This window comes from Ceratotherium simum, chromosome 33 (genome assembly GCF_057802395.1).
Source record: "Ceratotherium simum simum isolate JZ-2026a chromosome 33, ASM5780239v1, whole genome shotgun sequence".
Lineage (NCBI taxonomy): Eukaryota > Metazoa > Chordata > Mammalia > Perissodactyla > Rhinocerotidae > Ceratotherium > Ceratotherium simum.
In genome coordinates, this window is record NC_141932.1 from 10,674,652 (window position 1) to 10,702,251 (window position 27,600).

At 45.5% G+C, this 27,600-nt stretch overlaps 1 protein-coding gene and 1 pseudogene across 1 annotated transcript; both read right to left on the bottom strand.

Moving 5' to 3' along the window:
• Positions 1 to 319: 319 nt before the first annotated feature.
• Positions 320 to 1,214, bottom strand: LOC101405844 (myeloid cell surface antigen CD33-like; annotated as a pseudogene).
• A 6,046-nt stretch (positions 1,215 to 7,260) lies between these two features.
• LOC101403205 (myeloid cell surface antigen CD33-like) lies at positions 7,261 to 27,479 on the bottom strand. Its single transcript, XM_087421904.1, has 7 exons — positions 27,446 to 27,479; positions 27,179 to 27,379; positions 13,123 to 13,127; positions 11,840 to 12,014; positions 11,393 to 11,671; positions 11,135 to 11,182; positions 7,261 to 7,358 (listed from the first exon to the last, which is right to left on the bottom strand). Exons 1-7 carry the CDS (start codon positions 27,477 to 27,479, stop codon positions 7,261 to 7,263), a joined length of 840 nt encoding a protein of 279 aa, XP_087278030.1.
• Between the last annotated feature and the right edge of the window lie 121 nt (positions 27,480 to 27,600).

Here is a 27,600-nt window from a genome sequence, read left to right on the forward strand (position 1 = left end):
CCCCCAACCCCAGACCCACCATCTGAGCTCTGAAAGTCCAGCTCTGACCTGGCTTGGCAAAGACCCCACCCCAGTCAATGCCCCATGAGAGGGCTCCTTCCTACTTGTGCCATCCCGTAGGCAGACTCTGACTTCTGCATTCTCTGGAGCACCTAGGATGAGAAAAAGGTTTTCCCCCATCAGTGGGGAGGGTGGGGTGAGATAAATGTAAGTATCCCCCCAACCCCAGGAGCCACAGAAATGCAGGAGGGACAGGCTTGTGTCTTTCTAGGTCTCATACTCAGGTAGGCCCCGAGGACAAAAGAAACAAGCTTGGCCCTCATCCTGGTCCTCCTGCCCCCCACACCCTCAGGGACGCAGGTGTCCTGGCCCAGCACTCACAGGTGACATTGAGTTGGATGGTCCTTTCCATAGTCACACCAGCTGCAGGGAAATTCACCTGACAGGTGAGGTTGGTGCCATTGTACTGGGGCTGTGGAGTGAGCTTCAGTACTTAGGAGAGATGGGTCCTGGGGCCCAGGGAGTTGATGGCAGCTAATGTCCAGGAGAAGATGGGGGGTGTGCTCCGCTGATGGGCTCAGGGCACAGAACAGGTCAAGTTCCTGGGGCAGCCTGACTGCAGGGTCCCTGGGATGTAGGTGTGGAGTGTGTGGCTCAGAGCTGGTGAGAAGATGGGTAGACAGAGGGATCAGGATGGAGAGTGTGAGGTGCGGCCTTGAGGAAAGCTTCAGGCTTTGGTCCAGCTCCTCCCTCTGAGCCCTGACATACTCTACCCCCAATGCCTTCCAAGGAGGGCAGTTGCAACCCAGCCCTGCCCCAGGACCCCTATGCACTTCCCCTGGGATGTGTCCTGGAGTCCATTGCTTACCTGTCACATGGACAGAGAGATGGTTAGATTTGTATTTCTATTTTGTACTTCCTCTCTCCATCCAAAAAAAGTATTTTCCATTGTCCCTTCTCCTGGCATCTCTGATATCCAGGGAGCAATTGTAGGTCTGGGGGTTCCCGAGGAGGGGGATTCGGCCCTGGGTCTCCTCTTGTACTTTATGATCCGGGTTGTTTGTGGCTACAGGAGCATCCTGGTCTGTACTGGCCCCTTTCTGGAACCAGTAACCATGAGCTGAGACAGAGTTAGTCCAGTAGTTCCAGGGATGGGAGTACGTGCAGGGCTTGGAGACATTCAGACCCTCCTGCAGGGTCACAGACTGCTGCATTTCCCAAAGGCGTTTGAGATTCTCAGCAGGGACCCAGTGGGGAAACAAGGGTCAGCCTCAGTCCCTGCACCACTGGCCCCATCTCCCATAGGCCCACTCACCTGCCCACAGCAGGGCAGCAGCAGTGGAAGCATCTCTGACACGGAGGGTTCTGGACATCAGTGCTGTGTCTGACAAGAGAAGCAGAAGGCAAACAGGAAGCTGGAGATGAGCCTGCGAACTTGGCTAGCAATTAACAGAAGAGGAACTGCAGGCTGGAGCTTGTCAGCTTCTGCACAGGGCAAGAGGACACGCCATGGCCCAGAGACCTAGAGACCCTCCCAGAGGGGAGCAGACAATGAGCAGACCCCGTGTTTTGCCCTCATTTGTGGACTTCCCTTCAGCACCAGAAGCTGGACCAGGACCTCTGAGGATATCTGATGAGTGAGATATGGTGAATCTCTAAGGGACTCCCATCTGAGGTGCATTTCTGAGCCCTGTTGTCTACAGCAGGGTGCTAGTCAGCTCCTGTTTGACCATGGAAGTTCACAGCCTCATCTAGATGTCGATGATGCTGCCAGGTGTAGGTTCATTAGGGTCTGTGTGAGTGTCTGGGGCAGAAGAAAAGAAGGGGGTGCTAGGTGAGGTGAAGGTAGCAGCCAATCATTCATTCATTCATTCATTCATTCCACAAACACTTAAATGAGCATCCATGGGTTGAGGAGGCTGGAGACAAAAAGGGAGACGACCCACCTGGTCCATGCCTGTGAGATGCTCCCAACCCAGTGGAGTCACTTCCTCCCCAAACACTCAGTACTGTTGGGCTTTAGAGCTGTACTCACTGGTGAATCTGCTAGGTGTCCTGGTAGCATAGTGATATGTTCTAGATTTCTAGATTTGACATGTAGTCAAAAATATAAAAAAAAACTGTTCAACTTGCACAACTTGAGACCCTATTCCCATTAAACAAAAACTTCCCACTTCCCTCCACCTCCCGGCCCCTAGCAACACCATCCCATTTTCTGTGTTTTGGAATTTGACTTCCTTAGATACTTTATATTAGTGGAATAAAATAGTGGTTGCCTTTTTTGTGCCTGGTTTATTTCACTTACCATAACGTCCTTGAGTTTTATCCATGTGGTAGCATGTGTCAGAATTCATTCCTTGTTAAGACTGAATAACATTCCATAGTAGGTATACACCACGTTGTGTTTATCCATCCATCCACTGAGGGATGCTTGGATTGCTTCCACCTTTTGGCTATTGTGAACAATGCCGCCGTGAGCATGGTTGCGCAAATATATCTGAGTCCCTGCTGTCTATTCTTTTGGATAAATACCTAGATGCAGAACTTCAGAATCATATAGTAGTTCTATTTTCAATTTTTTGAGGATCTGCTGTCTTCTTATCATACCACTCTTTTTTTGTTTTTTCTTTTTTTTTTTTTTTGCTCATCTGTTGTCATCATCTTACACTGGCTATACATGTTAACATCTCCAGTCTGGACCTCTCTCCTGCTCTCTAGACATTCATATCCAGCTCTCTCACTGACACTCCCAGTGGGCTATCGAGTGGCTTCTTAGAATGATCAGCACCCTTCAAAACCCTACTCTCTGTCACCCTCCATGGAACACAACTCCATCCTTCCAGTTGCTCAGAGGAAAGATTTCAGCACCATCCTTGCCCCTCTCTTTCCCCTACTTACCACATCCATTAGAAAATTCAGTCAGCTTGACCTTCCAAATGTTTCCCAAATATATCCTCCCTACTTACATGATGTCTATGGTTCAGGGCACCTTAACCTCCTGCCTGGAGTACCCAGGAGTGATGTGTCACATCTATTTTTTGATGCCATGGACGCAATCTGGCCAATCTGAACTTAGCAGCTATTGGGATCCTGCTAACTTGAGGATCTAGTCATGTGTCTGCTCCCCTCAAAGGCTTCCATAATCATGCACTGACATGCAATGGTCTTCCACAGGGTCTGTACCATCCTCCCTGTGCTGTTACACATCAGTCTCTTGTCTCCACCACACACCACGCCTGTTTCTGCCTCAGCACCATGGCACTCACTCCTCCCCTGTTTCCATCTTCCTGGAATACTTTTGTCTTAGGGAAACACAGAGCCTGCTTCCTCCCAGCCTTCAAGTCTTTGTTCAAATATCACCTCCATCACATCACACTCTCGATATAGAAAACCCACCGCATTATGTCACAGGCTCCTTTCTCTGAGGGATTTCCTCCAAACATGTATTGATACCTGACGTGCTCTAATTTTGTTTATTTTTTATTCTTGTCTCCATAATGACAGCATCTTGATGGCAGTGGTGTTTCTTGTTGCCTTTATTGTATTATGATAAAATATCCAGAATACAAAACTTGCCATTTTTAACGTTTTACAAGGTACAATTCAGTGACACTAACTACACTCATAGTGTTGTACAACCATCCCCACTGTCTTTCCTGAACTCTTCTTTCATCCCAAACAGTAACTCTGCACAGTTACACAACAACTCCCCATCCCCCATCCCCCAGTTCCGAGAAACCACATTTCTACTTTCTGTTTCTACGAATTTCTGCTCATAGAAGCAGAATTATGCAATATTTGTCCTTTTGTGTCTGGCTCTTTTCATTTACCATATTGTTTTCAAGGTTCATCCATCTGGTAGTATGTTTCAGAATTTCTTTCATTCCTCTTTAAGCCTGAATGATACTCCTTTGTATGTATATACCACATTTGGCTCATTCATTCTTCAGCTGATAGACACTAGGGTTGGTTCCACTGTTATTGTGAATAACACTGCTATGAACAATGGTGTCAAGTATCTGTTAAGTCCGTGCTTTCATTTCCCTTGAGTACACAGCTAGAAGTTGAAGTGCTGGGTCATCTGGTAATTCTATGTTTAACTTCTGGAAAAAATTCCAAAGGGTTTTCCACATGGCTGCACCATTTTTCATTCCCACAAGCAATGCATGTGGGTTCCAATTTGCCCACATCTTCATCAACACTTGTAATTTTCTGTTTTTTTTTAAAATACAAAATAGCTGTCTTAATGGGTGAAATCATATTTCGTTGTGGTTTTGATTCACATTTCTCTAATGACTAATGACGTTGATCATCTTTTCATGTGCTCCTTGAACACTTTTGTATCTTCTTTGCAGAAGCGTCTCTTCAAATCCTTTGGCTTTCAGAATTTTGAATACATCATTCCACTCTCTCTTAGCCTGTAAGTTTTCTGCTGAGAAATCTGCTCAAAGCCTGATAGGGACTCCTTTGTAGGTTATTTTCTTCTGCTTTGTTCCCCTTAATAATTTTTTTTTTTTTTTGGCATTGACTTTTGCCAGCTTTACAACTATATATCTTGGAGAAGGTCTTTTTACATTGATGTAATTAGGACTTCTGTTAACTTCTTTTACTTGTAATTCCAGCTTGTTCCCAAGTTCTAGGAAGTTCTCAGCTATTATTTCTTTGAACAAGCTCTCTGCTCCTTTTTCCCTCCCTTCTCCCTCTGGAATACTTGTAATCCTTATGTTGCTTTTCCTAATTGAGATGGAAGTTTCTTGGAGAATTTCATTTCTTTCTAGTCTTAGTTCTCTCTCCTCTTCCGTCTGAAGCATTTCTATATTCATATCCTCTAAATTGCTAACTCTATCCTCCATAAGATCAGCTCTGTTATTCAAGCACCCCAGATTTTTGTTTATCTCATTCATTATGTTTTGCATCTCCAACACTTCTGATTGGTTTTTCTTTATAGTTTCAATCTCTTTTATGAAGAATTCGCTCTGTTTGTTAATTTTGTTCCTGATTTCATTGAACTGTCTTTCTGAGTTCTCTTATAAATCCTTGAGTATTTTTATGATGGCTATTTTGAATTCTCTGCCATTTAGATTATAGGTTTCTGTGTCTTCAGGATCGATTTCTGGGTGTTGGTCTTTTTCCTTCTGTCCTGGAGTATTAATGTACTTCTTCCTACTATTTGATAGGGTGGATTTGTGCCTTTGCATAGTGGTAGTATCTGGTCACAGATTCTACCTGCTGAAACTGGGATGTCAGCAGGAGCTGTGTATTCTCAGCCCACCATGATCCCTGTCAGAAGTGCCTGTTCCAGTCTGTGTCACTCTTCAGGACCACAGTGGCCATGTGAGCTCTCCCACCAAATGGGAAAGTGATCACATGGGTGCTCTGGGCTGTTGCCGCCTGCTCCTACAGCCCTGCTGAGATGCACTCCCCTCTTTGGGGCCACACCTGTACTGTGGGCATGTGCAGCAGCTGGGAACTCATTTGCCCAGGTGCGCAGTTCTGCCGCCATCTCCTCCTAGGTTGCACCAGCCGTTGTGTTTGGTGGGTGGGGCCTCCCCACTGGGTCTGAGCCTGGGCCACTCCCTAGGATGGTGGCAACACTGTAGGATCTCTCACCAGATGGGAAAGCAATCACACAGGGGTTCAGGGCTGCCATCACCTGTTCCCATGGACACGCTGAGGTATGCTTCCACCCTTGGGGTTTCAGAAGTGCTATGAGTTAAGCTCCAGCTGGGAGAGCAGTTGTGCACATGCAGTGGGCCACCTGGGGGCCAGAGGGTGCTCACCTATCTCAACCATCTCCCCAGGCGGTAGTCCAACCCCATGCAGATATACAGCTGTACAGGTCTCTCAGGCATCCTGGTGTTCTGTGTGGGGATCTTGCACTGATCAATGAATGTCCATTTAGTTGTGGTTCAAAGGAGGAGAGACAAAGGGAACAGCTCACTCCACCATGTTGCTGATGTCACTTCCTTCCAAATCCTTTTGAAGGATTTTGAAGCTGTGTTCACTGATGTCCCCCATGACAATGCTGGCATGTCATAAGTGTGCAATAACACTTGTTAATTGAGTCTATGAATAAAAGACTGAATGTCCGTCTGCTCAGAGCCATATAATGATATACACATGCACACACACCTGGGTGGCATTTAAGACTGATACAGAGGGATGAATAGGACTTGGAAAGGTAGGAATGGGGGGGGAAGGGTGTTTCAGGAGAAGGAACTTCACATTCAAAGTCTCAGAGTCACAGAGGCCATAACATGGCTGGGGGGACATTGCCAGATGCAGGGAGAGGGAGAAATCTGGGGAAAAGTCCAGAATGGGTCAGACTATCCCAGGCCTTCAAATACAGCCTGTGGTGTTTGCAGCTTGGTCTCTGGCTATGGAGACAACACACAGATGTCCCCACTAAGCAAGACGTGGACAATGATGATCGCTGGAAACACATTCTGGAGGCCTGTGTTGAGGAGAAAGATGTAGGTGGGAGGTGAGGTGGGTTCAGAGACCCAGGGAAGAGATGAGGCCCCAAAAATGACCAGGAAAAGAAGAGGAGGAGATGGGCAGGAAGATGAGCTGTGATCAGGGAGGAGGATGTACAAGACTTCTTGATTTTTTGGATTGGAAGTAAGGAGGGAAGGAAAGTGGAGAATTACACCTCAGTTCTGGCCTTAGAGATGGGGGCATCAGTGTCATCACTGTGACAGGGAACCCAGCAGAGAAGTAGATTTGGGGAAGAAGATGGAAGCTCAGATTTGGCATGCCGACTGGAGCAATCCTGGAGGCCATGCTGGGGGAGGTGTGTGGTAGGAATTTGGGTGGTGAGACACCAGTGTCACTTACCTGAGGGATTAACCCAGGATGGTGTTTGCATTCTCCATGCCTTGTGTGGGCCTTGTTGCCTTCCTCCTGTGGAACCTCTTTCTGAGAAAAGAGACCAGGGTCTTTCAGTCTGTTGGGATCAGGTGGCAGGGGGCAGAAGCTCACCTTTTCCTCCCTGTTCAGGGGAAGGAGGGGTGACTGAGGTGGAAGAGGGCAGGTCTGGCTCCACAGTACTTGTGTCTTGAGGACACAGGTACCTCCCATCCTGGACACTCAGCCAATGGGCATGATGGCTATCCTTGTGGTTCCCTCACCCCCACCCCACCCCCATCAGCCTCCTGCCTGCTCTGACCCCTGACACTTTGGGCCCCTCCACCACTGGTTCTGGGACTCAGCCACATTCCCTTCACACTCCCAACAACTCCCCTTGCCCTGGGACAATGCTCACATGAGGAAGATGAGGCAGAAGAGGAGAAGCAGGGTCTTCACAGCCACTTCCCCGATGGTCACCAGAACCACCTCTGCCGCAGGCCCTGATCTCCCTGCAGTAAAGTGGACAAAGACAGATTCACCTGCCCCACCACAATCCTGTGTCCTTCTGCTCCCTGTAGGACTCTGGACATTGGTTCTCCAGGCCCTCCTGCATTACTGGATGTGGAACCACCTATGCTGGGCCTCACCCCACCCCACGTTCTGACCTTCCAGCAGTTTGACAGAGAAAAAAATGTGTAAGTTCGACTTTATCAAATTTAAAATCTTCTTTATAATAATCAACAACATGATATGGCTCCAAAATAGGCACACAGATCAATGGAACAGAATCGAGACCAAGAAATAAACCCACACATCTATGGACAGCTAGTTTTTGACAAGGGAACCAAGAACATATAATAGAGAAAGAAAAGTCTCCTCAATAAATGATGTTAGGACAATTGGACAGCCACATGCAAAAGAATGGAAGTAGACCATTATATTACACTATACACAAAAATGAACTCAAAATCTACTCAAGACTTGAGTGCAATACCTGAAACCATAAAACCCCTATGAGGACACATAGGCATTATGCTCTTCAAAATTGGTCTTAGCAGTATCTTTTTCAACACCTTGTCCCTCCAGGCAAAGGAAACAAAAGAAAAAATAAGCAAATGGGACTACATCAAACTAAAAAGCTTCTGCACAGCAAAAGAAACCATCAGGAACATGAGAAGGCAACTTAACAATTGAGAAGATATTTGCAAATCATCTATTGGATAAGGTATTAATATCCAAAATATAAAAAGAACTCATATAACTCAACAACAAAAAAAGAAACAACCCAATTAAAAATAGGCAAATGATCTGAACAGACATTTTTCCAAAGAAGATAAACAGATAACCAATAGGCAAGTGAAACGATGTTCAACATCACTAATTATGAGGGAAATGCAAATCAAAACTACAATGAGATATCACCTCACTCCCGTCAGAATGGCTATAATTGACAAGACAAGAAATAACAAGTGTTGGAGACAATGTGGAGAAAAGGGAACTCGCATACATTGCTGGTGAGAGTGCAAACTAGTGCAGCCACTATGGAAAACAGTATGAAGATCCCTCAAAAAATTAAAAATAGTACTGTAAGATCCAGCTATCCACTACTTGGTATTTATCCAAATAACTTGAAATCAACAATTCAAGGAGATTTATGCATTTTTATGTTCATTGTGGCATTGTTCACATTAGCCAAGGCACGGAAGGAACTCAATTGCCCAACAACTGATGGATGGATAAAGAAGATGCGGTATATATACACAATGGATTACTGCTCAGCCGTAAAAAAGGATGAAATCTTTCCATTTGTGACAACATGGATGGACCTTGAGAGTATTATGCTAAGTGAAATAGGTCAGACTGAGAGAGTCAAATACCATATGGTTTCACTCATAAGTGGAAGATAAAAACAACAACAGCAAACAAATACATTGATACGGAGATTAGATTTATGGTTACAGGAGGTGAAGGGGGGAGAGAGGAGGGCAAAAGGGGTAATAGGGCACATGTGTATGGTGATGGATGGTGGTTAGTCTTTGGGTGGTGAACATGATGTCTACACAGAAATCGAAATAGGACAATGTACACCTGAAATTTATATAATATTATAAACCAATGTTACCTCAATAAAAAAAATGAAAAACTTTTGCTCATCAATTGACACTACTGAGAAAGTGAAAAGCCAACCCATTTAATGATAGAAAATATTTGGAAATCATAGATTTGATAAGGTTGTAGTATTCAGCATGTATACAGAACTGTTACAGCTCAACAACAAAAAGTCAAACTACTTAATTGAAAAATTAGCAAAGAACTTGAAAAAAATTCTTCAAAGAAGTTTTACAAATGGCCAATAAGTCCACAAAAAAAGTTAAGGACATCATGAGTCATTATGTAAATGCAAATCAAACCCAGGATGGAATATCCCTTCACACCCACTAGCAGGCTATATACTTTTTTAATATTTTTTAATTTTAATTTTTTTATTTATTTTATTTTTTTCCCCCAAAGCCCCAGTAGATAGCTGTATGTCATAGCTGCACATCATTCTAGTTGCTGTATGTGGGACACGGCCTCTGCATGGCTGGACAAGCGGTGTGTCAGTGCGCGCCTGGGATCCGAACCCGGGCCACCAGCAGCGGAGCACGTGCACTTAACCGCTAAGCCATGGGGCCGGCCCTATATTTTTTTTTTATAAAAAGGAAAATAACAATGTTGGTAAGGGCGTGGAGAAATTGGAACCCTCATACATTGCTGGTGGGAATGTAAAATGGTGTTGCCGCTGAGGAAAAGATTCTGGCATTTCCTTAAAAAGTTAAACATCGCATTACCCTGTGACCTAGCAATTCCACTCCTAGGTAGGTATACGCCCAAGAAAACTGAAAACATATGTTTGAACAAAAGTGTGTACACCAGTGTTTATTGCAGAATGATTCATAATAGCCAAAAAGTGGAAACAACCTAAATGTCCATCAACTACTCAATGGATGAACAAAAGGAGGTACATCAATACAGTAAAATATTATTCAGACAAAAAAAGAAAGAATTACTGATACATGCTATATGGATCAAACTTGAATACGTTTTGTGAAGTGAAAGAAGTAAGACACAAAAGGCCATATTTTGCATGATGTCACTTACAGAAACATCCAGAAAAGGCAAATCCATAGAGACAGAAAGCAGAGTAGTGGTTGCAGGGGCTGGAGGAGGGGAGCAAGGGGAGTGACTGTTTCATGCCCACAGGGTTTCTCTTTGGGGGATGAAAATGTTGGATGGATGGAATTAGATACTGGTGATGGTTGGGCAACACTGTGAATGTGCTAAAAGCCAACTATTGTACACTCGAAAAGGGCTCAAGTAGTGATTATACTTTTAGTGAATTTTTCCTCAATAATAAAATAATGCATATAAATAAAAAAAGTATATGGAGTTAATGATTTTCACCTTACTGGCAAAAATCCAAAACTTTCACCCCATACTGGTTTGCTGAAAACACACACTTTCAGCCCTCGATTCTGGGAATGTCAACTTGTCCACCCTCGATGGAGAACAACGTGGCCATATTTCTCAATATAGAAAGAATACATGATCCAGCCATTTTGCTTTTAGCAGTTTGTCCCACAGTCATATATGTACACACACGTGTGAAAGGAGATACGAGATCACTGATTGCAGCATTTCTGTTAGTAGAATAACTTAATGCCACGATTTTTCCACTAGTAGAACATATGTACAGAATCAAAATCCATCCAGCCGTAGAATACTCCACAGTCACCGAGAAGAATGACAGTCTGTACTACTGACATCAAATGACACCTGAGGTCCTTTAGGTGAAGAAACCAAGGCCCAGAGCAGCCTATGGACACTGGTCGCTTCCTGGGAGGGGACTGGGCATCTGAGGACAGACTCTGCTGTGCATTTTGAAGTTTTGGCCAGGTGAATATATTGCCTGTCCAAAAATATGTAACTTACAAACTGTTAGTGGAAAATAAAAAGATGAGGCTGGAGGGGTCATCAGGAGACTGGTGGTAAGGGATATGGAGAGGCAGGCTCTGTCGTGTGAATGCTGCCCTGTTCTCCTTGTGGAGCTGAGAGGGTGGTGGAGAAATCTGAGGAAAGTGAGGGGATACTGGGGACAGCTGCTCACAGAGGCCAGGGGGCTGAGGACGGGAGTGGTCACTGGGTTAACACACAAGGGGGTCTCTGGTCACCACGTTGGGAGCCAGGCTGGTCGTGAGCCAGAAGAGATCCTGTTTCCTATATCTCCTGGGGGGCTCCTTCCTACCTGTGCTGTCCTCTAGGCAGACATTGATAGCTGGGTTCTCTGGAGCACCTAGGATGAGAAGAGGGGATGCCCCCTTCAGTGGGAGGGTGGGATGAGATTAATGTAGGCATCCCTCAACCCCCAGGGGCCACAGAAATGCAGAAGGGACAGGTCTTCTGTCCGTCTAGGTCCTCTACTCAGCCAGGCCTCCAGGATAAAAGAAAAAGTCTCCACAGCCTGGCCTTCCTGCTCCCTCGGGGACCTGGGCCCAGCACTCACAGGAGACGTTGAGCTGGATGGTCCTTTCCACGGTCACACCAGCTGCAGGGAAATTCACCTGACAGGTGAGGTTGGTTCCATGGTCCTGGGGCCGTGGGGTGAGGGTGAGCACTGAGGAGAGGTGGGATCTGGGGCCCAGGGAGGTGAGGGCAGCTGACGTCCAGGAGAAGATGGGGGGCGTGCCCTGCTCACAGGCCCAAGGCACAGAGCAGGTCAGGTTCCCGGGGCGGCCAGACTCCAGGAGCCCTGAACTAAGGATGTCGGGCCTGTGGGTCAGGGCTGGTGAAGAAAGAGAGGAGGTTGGGGCCCCTTGGTGTGATTTCAGCCTGCCCCAGTGTCTTTTCAAGACTGTCCCCACCCCACCCCACCCTCAGGAGGAACAGAACCTTCATTTTTCTATTTCCCATGCCCCACACTCTGGGGCTTTTCCCTGGGCCCCCACCATACCTGTCACATGCAGAGAGAGCATCTTATCTAGATACGAGTGTTTCCTGAAGTATTTCTCCATTCGAAAGAAGTACGTCCCACTGTCCCCCATGTTGACGTCTCTGATGCTCAGGGAGCAGTCGTGGGCCTGGGGGTCTCCGAGGAGGAAGAACCGGCCCTGGGTGTTCTCCTGCAGCTTCTGTTTTGGTTTGTTTGTGGCCACTAGAAGATCATGGTTTCCATCCTCCCCTTTCCTGAACCAAAACACATGGAGGATTCCGAAGGTGGTCCTGGGATAGGAAAATTTGCAGGGCACGAGGACACACAGGCCCTCCTGCACTGTCACAGACTCCGGTAGTTCCAGCTGGTAGCTCTGATCCTGAGCCGTGGGCACTGGGGAGAGAGAGAACCACAGCCTGGAGCTCAGCTGCCTCCCCAGAGTGGGGTCCCCTCTCCCCTCGACCACTCACCTCCCCATAGCAGAGGCAGCAGAAGCAGCTGCAGTGGCATTATCTCCTCTTGCCCTGGGACGGTCCACCTTCTGGGGTCTCTCTGAGAGAGAAGAGAAAGCTGCAGATATGGGATGTGAGAGGAAGCTGAGACAGGAAGCCTGTGGTACGAAGAAAGGGCCACATGCCCAGAAGAGGAAACTTCAGACTCACGGAATCAGCGTGACTGCCCATTTGAGATCATCCAGGCCCATTTCTGCATGTGGCAGGTGAACCCTGAAGCTCAGACAGGCAAGGGGCTTGCCCAAGTGAGGCACCAAGGAAGGACGAGTGCCCCCAAGTCCTGCCTCCTGGGCTGGTGCATGGTTGTCTCTACTGGGGAAGCAGGTCCCATGTGCTCAGCTCCCAGACTCAAGAGTGCAGGGAGGGCGGCTTCCCATGAGGACAGCTAGGGAAAGCCTTTCTATTTGCCTATCATCAGGCCTGAAAAATCACATATAGGTTTTCTTCTATGGGCTGAACTCCTCCGATGGTTCTATCCACAGACCTACCACCTCCTAGGAAGGTCACCTGGCATGTAGGGCTGTGTCATGACCTTGGGAACCTAACATATGGGTGAGGACTTAGGAATTGGAGGAGGGCTTGGGACCTTGGGCGAGAGACGTATCCTCTTACACAAGCCGCTGACATAGTGCTGTTTAGACTCCAAGATGGTTGAACTTCGAGTGAATGGGATATAGATTTGAGGTATCTGGTACAAGCTGGAGAGGAGAAAAAGACTCAGACCCCAGAGTGTGATCCCGGGGGTAACCTCAACATCGGCCACACATCTCTCAGCCCCATGGTCCTGATCACCTCCCCTACCCTCCAGATAAGGAGCAGATGTGTTCCTGTCTCTGGGATTCTCTCCTGGGGACCCTTGGCTTCTTGTCACCTTCAGAGACAGTGCCATATATTGAGAGTCATATTTCACAAAATATTTCTCTATCCTATAGTCTTCCCACTTTCCCCCATCTTGGAAAATCTGATGCTCAGAGAGCAACTTTGGGCCCGTGGGTCCCAAGGAGGTTGAGTCAGCCCCAGATTCTCTCTTCCAGATTTGATAGGGTCTCTGGCCTGAGGGGGATTATGGTGTCTGTTGGCCACCTCTAGGATCTGAAGGTGAGTCGATTGGGCTAAAGTCTGTCCAGAAAAATCCATGGGCTGGATTGGAGAATGGGATAGGATGCACAGGCAGGCCCTCCTTCTCCATCACTGACTAAAAGTTACAGACTGTACCTGCAGCATCCCCTAGGGTCCACTGCAGGAAAGAGAGTCTCTGACTGCAGCCTCAGCCAGAAATCTCGTCCTCAGACCTGTTGCCCTCACAGTTGTGGCTGCAGCAGCAGCTGCATCTCTGGGCTGCAGAAGATTGTCTAGATTCCCTTTATACCATCTGATGAGCCTCTCCGAGTTGGGAGGTGGGGGAAGACTGTTGGGTGGCCAGTGAGCTGGGGGCTCTTTCTGATTGAAACGTTTGGTTTCTGCCCCAAAGCTCTCCTTCAACTAGAATATCCCTCTCTCCCTTGGGCCACTTCAGGGGAAGTGAAAGCTGAGCTCTTCTCTCCTGGGACCACAACAGGATGGACTCTTCCTCCCTCCTGTACCCTCAAAAACTGCCTCTCAGTTCCTAAAGACTAACCCCCACTTCCCTCAAGAGAGATGTGGAGTTTGGGGTCTATTTTCCCCAGATAGGTTTCTTGGAGCCTCCCTCATGGGGACAGAGGAGTGAGAGACCAAGACTCTCCTGGGACCGAGTCCTCTCTGTGTGGGACCCACTCCAGGGCTGGAGCTCCCCAGAGGCCTCAGGAAGCATTAGGTGAACTCTTGAATTCTTCTGCATGGAGAGACCGTATGGACAGAGGCTGGGACTGAGCCTGGAGCACTGACTCCAGTGCCAGACTTGGGTGAGCTGTTTGGGTTCAGGGTGAGACAGAACTTGTGACTGGGTCTTTGTTCCTCCTCACATTTCCTGTGAGCACTGCACATACATGTACAGAATATCTCTGCCCATCTTCTCCACAGCTCCTCCAGCCTCTACAAATCTCCTCCATGAGGTGACCACTTAATTCCCCTCTCCTTACTTATTTCCCTCTTGTAGCCTCTAGGTCTCCCAGTGACAGTGATCCATCTCGCATGTCACAGAACTCTTTCTGCAATATCAGCAAGCTCCCTCGTGTGCCTAACACTTTGAATGTCTTCCATCACTTCCAAAGACAATGCTTCAGTCAGCCTCCTGATGTTTCATTCCTTCATTTATCAGACAGACATTGAGGCATATATATTTTTGTGTGTGTGAGGAAGATCAGCCCTGAGCTCACATCCACGCTAATCCTCCTCTTTTTGCTGAGGAAGACCAGCTCTGAGCTAACATCTATTGTCAATCCTCCTCCTTTTTTTCCCCAAAGCCCCAGTAGATAGTTGTATGTCATAGTTGCACATCCTTCTAGTTGCTGTATGTGGGACGTGGCCTCAGCACGGCCGGAGAAGCGGGACATCGGTGTGCGCCTGGGATCCGAACCCGAGCCGCCAGGAGCGGAGGGCGCACACTTAACCGCTCAGCCACGGGGCCCGCCCAAGGCATATTTTTAAAAAATCATTCAGGCTGTGGCACAGAGCTAGAGACAGTTATGGACCATGAGTCTTGTTTTCTGTCCTCCAGAGCTCCATTTGGGTGCCAGCTAGAAAATGAGTGAGAGAAAGAGAAGAGAGGCAGAGGGTGGAGGAGAGAGAGCGAGAGGGAGAGAGACAGATAGAGAGACAGAGATATAAGCGTGTTGGGGAGACAGGCCCTTCCTGTCTGTAAGAGGGGGAAGAGGGGAGATGGAGGCCTTCCCCAAACAGGGAGGGATTTTTTTAAGAGATTAGAGAGGGAGTCTCCCCTGAGAGGCAAGAAACCAAGGGCATGGGAGAAGTCCCTCTCTTGGAATTTAAGACCCTATTTCTTGGGGGTGGCAAGCAGTCTGAGAAGGGCCGACCTAGATTTTGAGGCCCTTACCCTGTTCATATCCAGTCCCCAAGCCTCTCCCAGTTCTCCCATCAGGGTCAGCCCACAGGGTGAGGGGCGCTCTTTTCAGCCAAGACACAGTCTGGTCCTTGGGGAGCCCCAGAAAGTAGGGGTGGCGTTGTCCGTGGTGCTGAAGCAGAATCAGGTCCCGAGTTTAGGAATAACTGGGCTCTTCGGAGAGGGCTAAATAGACAGGAACAGGATCTGGGCCTCTGGTCAGGAAAGCAGCTGAGTCAGAGGTAATGAACCGCCAGGAGGGAGAAAATCAGGGAGGGGCCGACCTTCTAGTCTGGGGGCTGGGCTTCCCCTGTACCCCTCCTCCTTCTTTGGAATGTCCAGTGGGCTCTGCCAAGCCGCTGAATTAAAGCCAGCAGCAGCCCATCTCTAGACTTTTTTTAATGTGAGAAAAATAAAGCCCTATCTGTTAAAGTTCTTGCAAGTCAGCCTTTTTGTAACTTAGAGCAAAAAATATTTCTTTTTTTTAAGGTTTTTTTTTTTTTGTGAGGAAGATCGGCCCTGAGCTAACATCTGCCAATCCTCCTCTTTTTGTTGAGGAAGACTGACCATGGGCTAACATCCATGCCCATCTTCCTCCACTTTATGTGGGATGCCACCACAGCATGGCTTACTAAGCGGTGCGTCAGTGCGCGCTGGGGATCCGAACCGGTGAACCGCGGGCCGCCGCAGCGGACTGCGTGCAATTAACCGCTTGCGCCACTGGGTCGGCCCTAAGAGCAATGTGTTTTATTTGTTTTATTTTTGTGTGTGTGAGGAGATCAGCCCTGTGCTAACATTTGCCAATCCTCCTCTTTTTTTGCTGAGGAAGACTGTCCGTGGGCTAACATCCATGCCCATCTTCCTCCACTTTATATGGAACTCCGCCACAGCATGGCTTGCCAAGCAGTGCGTCAGTGCGCGCCCAGGATCCAAACCGGCGAACCCCGGGCCGCCACAGCGGAGCGCATGCGTGTAACCGCTTGCACCACCGGGCTGGCCCCAAAATGTATTTCTAATTGATGCAACTTGTGGGGACTGGTGATGATTCCTCCAATTTCATTTGAAGCCAGCACGACATTTACCAAAAGTGCCCCACTAATTTAAATCTCCCAACGGCACATGCGAGTGCCTGGTATGTCTGACTTTTTTCACTTTTGCTAATTCAAGATTACAGAAATAGTATTATATTCTTTCTTTACTTTGCATCGATGTGATTGATTATAAATAACATTTCCCATCTATTTTTTTATTATTATCTGTAATCTTTTGTGAATTTTCTATTCAAAGGGTTTATACAGAGAGACCTTGGAGTTTTCCTTAACAACTTCTCTAAAGATATTAATCTCATCTCTATTATTTACTTTAGGGAATAAGACATTTTGCCCACAAGATATGCATCCTTAAATTTCAAAGTTTAGGATTTACTATTTTTGACCTTTAAGTAAATGGCATCATATGGTATGCATATTTTTATGGCTACTTCTAAAACTTTTTTTATTCTAAAGTGTAAAACATATAGAAGAAGATACAAACGGCTAAGTGTGCAGCTCAGTGATTTATCACAAAGCAAATAGAGTCAGTTCATGAAATAGAGTTTTGCCAGCTCCCAAAATGCTGTGAGAGTCTACACTCCCATCCTTGGAGTATGAGCTTCTACTTCCTCACATCTCTGTCACACTCGCTGTTATCTGCCTTCTTGATTTTCTGGTCTGAGAAATGTGGAGTAGTATCTCGTTTCTGGTTGATTTTTTTTTTTTTTGATCAGGTATAGATTTATTACACTGTACTTTAGTCCAACCTCTATAGTAAGCACAAATACAAAACCACAGTCATGTTTACAAAGTAAAAATTGTACAATAGCCCTGTATACTAAAATATTATCAATAATGCAGTTTCTGAGAATAAAAATATCAGCTGGCTGATTTTGCCGTTATGATGTATATTAATATTTCTTCTAGCATGACAATGCCACTAGAAAAAGTTCACCATTCTTTCAATATCTTTTCATTCCCAGTCTGCATTACTACTAGTAGTAGTAATTGGCAAATTTCTTTTTTTTTTTTTTTAATTTTTTGTTTATTGCAGTAACATTGGTTTATAACATTGCAAAAATTTCAGGTGTACATCATTGTACTTCTATTTCTGCATGGACTACATCATGTTCACCACCAAAATACTAATTACAACCCATCACCACACACATGTACCGAATTATCCCTTTCACCCTCCTCCCTCCCCCCTTCCCCTCTGGTAACCACCAATCCAATCTCTGTCCCTATGTGTTTGTTTATTGTTGTTATTATCTACTACTTAATGAAGGAAATCATACGGTATTTGGCCTTCTCCCTCTGACTTATTTCACTTTGCATTATACCCTCAATGTCCATCCATGTTGTCACAAATGGCTGGATTTCGTCGTTTCTTATGGCTGAGTAGTATTCCATTGTGTATATATACCACAGCTTCTTTATCCATTCATCCCTTGATGGGCACTTAGGTTGCTTCCAAGTCTTGGCTATCGTGAATAAGGCTGCAATGAACACAGTGGTGCATGTACCTTTGCAAATTGGTGTTTTCAAGTTCTTTGGATAAATACCCAACAGTGGAATAGCTGGATCATATGGTAGTTCTATCGTTGATTTTTTGAGGAATCTCCATACTGTTTTCCATAGTGGCTGCACCAGTTTGCACTCCCACCAGCAGTGTATGAGAGTTCCCTTCTCTCCACATCCTCTCCAACACATGTTGTTTCCTGTCTTGTTAATTATAGCCATTCTGACGGGCGTGAGGTGATATCTCATTGTAGTTTTGATTTGCATTTCCCTGATAGTTAGTGATTTTGAACATCTTTTCATGTGTCTGTTGGCCATCTGTATATCTTCTTTGGAGAAATGTCTGTTCAGGTCTTTTGCCCATTTTTTAATTGGGTTGGTAGATTTTTGGTGTTGAGATGCATGAGGTCTTTATATATTTTGGAGATTAAGCCCTTATCAGATGTATGGTTTGCAAATATCTTCTCCCAATTGTTAGGTTGTCTTTTCGTTTTGTTGATGGTGTCCTTTGCTGTGCAGAAGCTTTTTAGTTTGATGTAGTCCCATTTGTTTATTTTTTCTATTGTTTCTCTTGCCCGGTCAGATGTGGTGTTTGAAAAGATGTTGCTAAGACTGATGTGGAAGAGCGTACTGCCTATGTTTTCTTCTAGAACTTTCACAGTTTCAGGTCTTACATTCAAGTCTTTAATCCATTTGGAGTTAATTTTTGTGTATGGTGTAAGGTAAGGGTCTACTTTCATTTTTTTGCATATGGCTATCCAGTTTTCCCAACACCATTTGTTGAAGAGACTTTCTTTTCCCCATTGTATGTTCTTGGCTCCTTTGTCAAAGATTAGCTGTCCATAGATGTGTGGGTTTATTTCCGGGCTTTCGATTCTATTCCATTGATCTGTGTGTCTGTTTTTGGGCCAGTACCATGCTGTTTTGGTTACTATAGCTTTGTAGTATATTTTGAAATCAGGGAGTGTGATACCTCCAGCTTTGTTCTTTTTTCTCAGGATTCCTTTAGCTATTCGGGGTCTTTTGTTGTTCCATATGAATTTTAGGATTCTTTGTTCTATTTCTGTGAAAAATGTTGTTGGAACTTTGATAGGGATTGCATTGAATCTATAGATGGCTTTAGGAAGTATGGACATCTTAACTATGTTAATTCTTCCAATCCAAGAGCACGGAATATCTTTCCATTTCTTTGTGTCTTCTTCAATTTCTTTCAGAAATGTTTTATAGTTTTCGGTGTACAGATCTTTCACCTCTTTGGTTAAGTTTATTCCTAGGTATTTTATTCTTTTTGTTGCAATTGTAAATGGGTTGATTTTTTTGAACTACCAGTGAGTTTGACCATCTCAAAGTGGACTTGTTTCCATTCATGATTCCACATTTGAGACATAAACATTCATCGCCTTTGTTTATTTTTATGTTGGCTTCTTTTCCTTTTTCTTGTTGATTTGTGGAAGTTTTCGTACATTCTGGTTGAAAAATTCTTCTGAGCTTAAATGAAGGAAATGATTTCTCCTGTTCTGTCATTTCTCAATTAAATATGTCTAGGTTGTCCTCCACTTGATGGAAACCTTCATTTTGATGCAATCAAATCTATCATACTAATTCGTCTTTTTTTATCTGGTAGATAAAGCTGAGTATTTCTTGAACTTTTAAAAAAATTATTCTCTCATTTATGAATATTGAGCTCCATGGGGGAAAAGCACTGTAAATTGTCACCATTTCAGTGACATTGAGTGTCAGAGCATCAAAATTCTCTTCTCTTGCCAGACTTTTACTACAAATTTTACTGTGATATATATAAATATATATACACACATACGAAGTGTATAACCATGGGGCCAGCCCGGTGGTGTAGTGGTTAAGTTTGAGAGCTCTGCTTCAGTGGCCTGGGGTTTGCAGGTTCAGATGCCGGGGGCAGACCCATACACAGCTTACCAAGCCATACTGTGGCAGGTGTACCACATATAAAGTAGAGGAAGATGGGCATGGATGTTAGCCCAGGGTCAATCTTCCTCAGCAAAAAAAGAGGAGGATTGGCAATAGATGTTAGCTCAGGGCAAATCTTCTGCACCAAAAAAAAAGGAAAAAAAACACGTACAACCATAAGGGTGACATTAGACAAATGGTTTGGAAGAAAAACTAGTGCAAACCCGACACAGATCAAATAATAAAACACTAACGACCACTCTCCAGATGTCCCCTTTGTAGGTATCTCTGATCACAACACTCTGTGTATCCCCCCTAAAAGTATCCGTGCTCCTGGCATTTACATGAACCATTTCCATGTTTTCTTCAGAACCAGTAGCTGTGCGCTGGGGTAGAGTCGGTCCAGTAGTCCCTGTGGTGGGAGAAGGTGCAGGGCACAGAGACCCAAGGCCCTTCTGCACTGTCACAGACTCCTGAACTTGCAGCCAAAGTCCCCCACCCTGAGCCTAGGTCCATGCAGGGAAAGAAGGGTCACCCACAGTCCCCACCCTGCCTGTCCCTTCTCAGCTCAGCCTACTCACCTGTGCACAGCAGGGGCAGCAGCAGGGGCAGCATCTCTGAGACAGAGGATTCTGGATGTCTGTCCTGTTTCTGAAGAGACAATAGAAAGGCAAGGGGGAAGGGAGGCTGGAGGAGATCCACGGGAAGCTGGGGAGGAGCATGCAAACTCAATCTTTCACAAAAGAGGAGTTGCAGACTGGGGTTTGTCCCCCTCTGCACAGAGCTGGAGGACAGTCCACGGCCCAGACACCCCGACCTCCCCAGAGGGGAGCAGACAAAGAGCAGACCCTGTGTCCTGACCCCACCTCACAGCTTCTCTCCAGCACGGTAGCCTGCACCAGGACCTCTGAGGACATCTGAGGTGTGGGACTTGTTGAGTCAGTAAGTGCCTCCCATCTGAGGTGCTTCTGAGCCCTCAGGGAGCTGGTCAGCTCCTGCCTGACCCTGGAAGGTCACAGCCTCATCTAGAGCTCAGGTGGTCGGCCCTGCCAGGTGTAGGATTCTTTAGGGTCTGTATAAGCTTCTGGGGCAGAAGAAAAGAAGGGATCCCAGGTGAGGTGAGGGCAGCAGCCATTCATTCATCCATTCTCGAAACACTTGGTGAGCATCTCTGTGTTGGGGAGGCTGGAGACAAGAAGAGAGACGACCAACCTGGTCCATGCCTGTGAGATGCTCCCCACCCAGTGGCGTCACTTCCTCCCCAAACACTCAGTACTGTCAGGCTCTAGAGCTACAGTCATTGGTGAGTTTGCTGTGTATCCTGGAAACATACTGGGTATTTTCTAAAAAATAAGTATAGGATTTTCCTTTTTATTTATCGTATGCTGATTTGCAAGGTTTCAATGGCATCTACCAAATAAAAACCTTGCAGCAGCTTCATGTAAACAAAAGGGAGAGCACATGTTCCAGGAGACAGGGCAGAGGAAACTTCTTTTCCCTGAATGCTGCCATTCAGTGTTGTGTGGATTGGAGTGAATTTTTTTAGATCCTCATTATACAGATTAGCATATCCTGTCATGTAAACCATCTTCTTCTCACAGTTACAGGTTGCTAACAAGGCATAATATTTCTAGAAAACATGAGTGGAATATACAGCCACAACTAAAATTGTAGGTTCAGCTTGCATGGTTTTACATCTCACTCTGTGTCGTATGCATGTGGGAAATCCTTGACACCTGTGACACAATAGCGTTTGCCACCATCAATCTGTAAAATCTTTCAAATACAGTTGTATCTAGATAACTGTTCCTTCAATGTTACAAACATAGAGATTATACACTGTCATTTGATATATAAGGAATTGAGTCTCCAATAAGTAAAATAATACTAGTTCTAGGTTATTAAAAAAGTGAGAATGTGACACATAATGGAAACCCCAATACAATTGGTTTCACAGTCAAGAAATTTATACCCTGTTCATGGACTGGAAGATTCAGTGAGTTCTCATTGTTTTTCTTTAATGAACTCCATGATTTACATAAAATAAAATGTACCCATTTTAAATGTACATTTCTATGAATTTTGAGAAATGTATACAGCCCAGTTGTAACCTTCACAGTCAAGAGATAGAATGTTTCCACCACCCCAAAAGGATATCCCACATCCACTTGCAGCTCATCACTCCCACCTCCTCCTCAGGTAACCACTGATAAACTCTCTATCTTGGTGAATTAATTTTGTCTATTTGAGATTTTCCTAGAAATGTATTCATTTGTGTCTAGATTCTCTCACTCAGCATAGCATTTTTGAAGTGGATCAAGTTGCACATTTCTGTAGTTCATAATGTCTGACTGCTAAGTAGTATTCCATTATGTGGGTATACTGTAATCTTTATTAATTTGTATATTGACAGACATTTGAGATTTTTCCGTTTTTGGCAACAATAAGGAGTAAGTTTTTTTTTTTTTAATTTATTTATTTATTTTTCCCCCAAAGCCCCAGTAGATAGTTGTATGTCATAGCTGCACATCCTTCTAGTTGCTGTATGTGGGACGTGGCCTCAGCATGTCCGGACAAGTGGCATGTCGGTGCGCGCCTGGGATCCGAACCCCGGCCGCCAGCAGCGGAGCGTGCGCACCTAACCGCTAAGCCATGGGGCCGGCCCAGGAGTAAGTTTTTTTATGGACATATCTTCCTCCTGATGAGTACACACAAGGAGTAGAATTGTTAGATCAGGGAGTAACCACATCTTTAATTTTGGTAGAAATTGCCAAATTGTTGTCCAGAATGGTTTTAACCTTTACACTCCTGTCTATAAAGAGCCAGAATTCTAGTGCTTCACACTCTCTTTACCACTTGTTGTTATCAGTCTTTTAAATTTTAATGATTCTAGTGGGAGTGTAGTGTTATCTCATTCTGTTTTTCAATTTATTTCAAATTTAGCTACAGTGAGATTCACTTTTTATTATATACAATTCTATGAGGTTTGACAGATGTAGCCACAGCCACAGTCAAGATACCAAAGAAAGCCATTACCAAAGACATTCTCTCATACTGTCCCCGGGGAGCCAAATCCTCCTTCCACCCGGAACCTCTGAAAAGATGCTGATCTGTTCTCCATCCCTCTTCTTTTGCTGTTTACAGAACGTGGTTAGGAATGCAATCAGATAAAACATAGTCTTCAAAATCTGACTTCATTCACCTGCATACTGCATGGGAGGGCTTTCCGTGTTATTAGGTGTATGTATCAATAATTTGTTCTTTTTACTTGCTGGCTAGGACTCCATTATTTCAATGTACCGGACTTTGTATACACTTACCAGCTGAAGAACATTTGAGTTGTTGCCAGTTTTGGAGTGACAGAATAAACAAGCTATAAAGACTCACATGCAGGTTTGGCGGGAACATATGTTTTTATTTCTCTTGCGTAAACACCTAGGAGTCATATTGCTCCATCCTATGATAAGTGTAGGTTTAACTTCATATGAAGTTGCTGAACTATTCCTCAAAGTGGCTGGACTGTTGGTGTTCCTGATATGGAACCAAGTGGGCTCACCTCTTGGTGAGTCAAATAAGACTCTACACCAGTGGAACTTGTCTCACAAAGTAAAGTGTATTTGCAGCAAATAGGATGCCATGAGGAATCACTTCCAAAGTCATGGCATCCACGAACAAAGGGAAGCAGGAACTTTATTTAGTTGGGGAATGAATATTCAAAAGGGAGAGGAGGGTATTCGCTTGCACAGGCTCAGTTGGAGAACATGCTTCCACATAATGAGGCCTAAGCTCCTCCTGGAGAGATCTTTGCATTAAAAATAAGGCAAAGGTCATGGGCATAGCTCTTGCGGGGAGGCTTGGTCAGTTTCAGGATGGCTGGTGGTTACATGTCCTTCACACACAAAAGGAAAAGAAACAACTTGGAAAAACAGTTAATTTCTTCCAAAGCTACCTTTGAGTTTCTGGAGGCACCTAGTTGGTGATGTTCCCACCAGCAGAGTGTGAGTTCTGGCTGCTCCACACCCTCACTAGCATTTGCTATTATCAGGATTTCTTTTTTCTTTTTCTTTTTCTTCAGTATTTTAGTTATCCTAATAGGTGTATATCTTATCCTGGTTTTAGTCTATAACTTCCTAATGACATCACCTAAGTGATGTTGAGCATGTTTCCATGTGCTTATTTGTCATCTGTTTTTTGTCTTTGGTGAAGTGGCTGATTAAATCTTAGAGTGATTTTTAAAAATTATTATGGTAAAACATAATTTTAACCTTTTTTAGTTGTCCAGGTCAGTGGCTTCACAGATCTGATAAGAGTGTGGTATCCAGCACATATAAAGAACTTTTACAACTCAACAGCAAAAAAGACAAACAACCAATTAAATAATAGGCAAAGGACACGAAAAAAGATTCTACAAAGAAGATATACAAATGGCCAATAAGTTCATGAAAAAATTAACATCATTAGGCATTACATAAATGCAAGTCAAAACCTCCCTGATCTTTAGTGCCATCATCTCATCTTCCAGCACTATAACAGACAATGTTCCTCTACGATTCATAATGTTTTCATGGCCAAGTTTTTGGAAGCGGGTGACCAGGTCCTTCTTCCTAGTCTGTGTTATTCTAGAAGTTCCGCTGAAACCTGTCCACATGGGTGACGCTGTTGGTATATGAAATACTGTGGCAGATCTTTCAGCATCACAGCAACATGCAGCCACCACAGTGTGACAACTGAAAGATGGGTGGTGTGGTCCTCCCGACCAGAAAACAAACCTGGGTGGCAGCAATGACAGCTCCAAATCTTAATCACTAGACCACCAGGGCTGGCTCTTCACATCCACTAGTAGGCTATACATACGAATTTTTTTAAGGAAAAATAACAATGTTGGCAAAGATGTAAAGAAATTGCAACCTTCATACATTGCTGGTAGGAATGTAAGATGAAGTTGCCACTGTGGAAAGCAGTCTGGCATTTCCTCAAAAGTTTAGTACAGAAAGTACCATTTGAGCGAGGAATTCTACTCCTTGGTATATACCCCAGAAAACTGAAAACACATGTTCAAACAAAAGTGTGTACACCAATATTTATAGCAGCATTATTCACAATAGTCAAAATGTGGAAACAAAATCAAATGTCCATCAACCGATCAATGGATGAACAAAATGTGTTACATCCATACAATGGAATATTATTTATAAAAAGGAGAGAATTACTCATACATGCTAAATGGATCAACCTTGAAAACATTTTGTTAAGTGAAAGAAGCCAGACACAAAAGGCCACATTTTGTGTGATGCCACTTACATGAAATGTCCAGAATAGGCAAATCCATAGAGACAGAAAGCAGATAGTGGTTGCAGGGCTGGGGAAGGGAAGTATGGAGAGTGACTGCTTCCTGGGCACAGGGTTTCTCTTTGGGGTGAAGAAAATGTTGGAATTAGACGGTGGTGAAGGTTGTACAACATTGTGAATGTACTAAAAGCCACCTACTGTACACTTGGAAATGGCTCAAATATTGATTTTATTTTATGCGAATTTTTTCTCAATAATAAAATGATGCATACAGATTAAAAAAAACTATATGGAGATACTGATTTTCACCTGCTACTGGCAAAAATCAAAGGTTTCACCCATACTAGGTTGCTGAAAACACACACCGTCAGCCCTCGGTGCTGGGAATGTAACTTGTCCACCTCGATGGAGAAGAACTTGTCCATATTTCTCAATATAGAAAGAACATATAATCCAGCTATTTTGCTTTTAGGAATTTATCACACAGTCATAAATATAAACACACATGTGAAAGCAGATACAAGATTGTTGATTGCATCATTTCTGTTGGTAGAATAAACTTATACCATGATTTTTCCATTAGTAGAAGATGCATGTAAAATCGGAATCCATCCAGGTCATGGAATACTGCAAAGTCACAGAGAAGAATGAGGACAGTCTGTCCTACTGACATCAAAGGCCCCCCAAGACACTTTAGGTGAACAAACCAAGGCTCAGGGCAGCCTATGGACACTGGTCACTACCAAGGAGGGGACTGGGCATCTGAGGACAGGCTCTGCTGTGCATTTGGAATATCTGACCATGTGAATATATTGCCTATTCAAAAGTATTCAAATAAACATTCGTTAGGGAAAATAAAAAGACAAGGCTGGGGGAGTTGTCAAGAGACTGATGATGAGGGATCTCGAGAGTTTGGCTCTGCCCTGCGAATGTTGCCCTGTTCTCCTTGTGGAGCCAGGGTCGGGTGGAGAAGTCTGAGGGGAGTCAGGGGCTGATGTGGACAGCTGCTCACAGAGGCCATGGGGGCTGAGGATGGGAGGGACACTGGGTTCAGCCACAAGGGGGTCTCTGGTCAGCAGGGTGAGTCCAGGGTGAGGCAGGGACCCGGCCCTGCCCTGAGCTGGAAGATGTCCTACTTCCTACAGCCCAGGAGGGGACTCCTTCCTACCTGTGCTGTGCCCCAGACAGACATTGATTGCTGGGTTCTCGGGACCACCTGGGATGAGAAGAGGGGATTCCCCTTTTGGGGAGCGGGAGGAATGGGGGAGAGATATGTAGGCATCCTCCACCCGTAGGAGCCACAGAAATGCAGGAGGCACAGCACTTGTGTCCTTCTAGGTCCCCTATTCAGCCAAGTCTCCAGAACAAAAGCACCAAGCGTTCCCAGCCTGTTCCTCTGCCTTTCACCCCCTCAGAGACCTTGGCATGCTGACCCAGCACTCACAGGTGACACTGAGCTGGATGGTCCTTTCTACAGTCACACCAGCTGCAGGGAACTTCAGCTGATAAGGGAGGTTGGTGCCGTGGTCCTAGGGCTGTGGTGTGAGAGTAAGCACTGAGAAGAAACGGGTCCTGGGGCCCAGGGAGGTGAGGGCAGCTGACATCCAGGAAAAGATGGGGGTTGTGCCCTCGAGCACAAAGAGCAGGTCAGGTTCCTGGGATGGCTGGACTACAGGGTCCCTGGGATGAGGATGTCAGTTGTGTGGGTCAGGGCTGATGAGGAGATGGGGAGACACGGGGATCAGGAGGGAAGTTCTGAGGTGCAGCCCTGACAGAAGCCTCAAGCTTTGGTCCAGGTCCTCCCTCTGAGCCTCGACACACTGTACCCCAAAACCACTCACAGGAAGGGGGTCCTTCCCAGCCCTGCCTGGGTCCCCCATGGCCTTCTCCTATAGCGTCTCCTTGAGCCCCAGCCTTACCAATCACACACAGGAAGAGCTGGTTATATGTGTAAGAATATCTTGCAATATTTCTTTTCTCCACCCAAAAAAAGTGTCTTCCCTTGTCCCTCCTCCTGGCTTCTCTGATGTCCAGGGAGCAATTATAGGTTTGGGGGTCGCCGAGGAGGTGGATTCGCCCTGGGTCTCCTCCTGCATTTTACGATCTGGGTTGTTTGTGGCCACAGAAGCATCCTGGTTTGTATGGGCCCCTTCCCGGAACCAGTAGCCGTGAGCTGGTGTAGAGTCAGTCCAGCCATTCTGGATGTAGGAGAAGATGCAGGGCACGTGGATGCACAGGCCATCTTGCACTGTCACAGACCCCTGCACTTGCAGCCAGAATCTCCCATCCTGAGCCAGGGACCCTGTGGGGAAATGAGGGTCAGCTGCAGCCCCACCCCACCCCCTCCCTCTCTCCTCGCCACACTCACCAGCCCACAGCAGGGGCAGCAGAAGCTGCAGCATCTCTGAGATGGAGAGTTCTGGGCCCCTGTCTTGTGTCTGGAAAGAGAAAAGGAAGATGAGTGGGAGGCGAGGCCATGGGGAGGCCCACGGTAGGCTGAGGAAGAGCACGCAACCTCAGCCT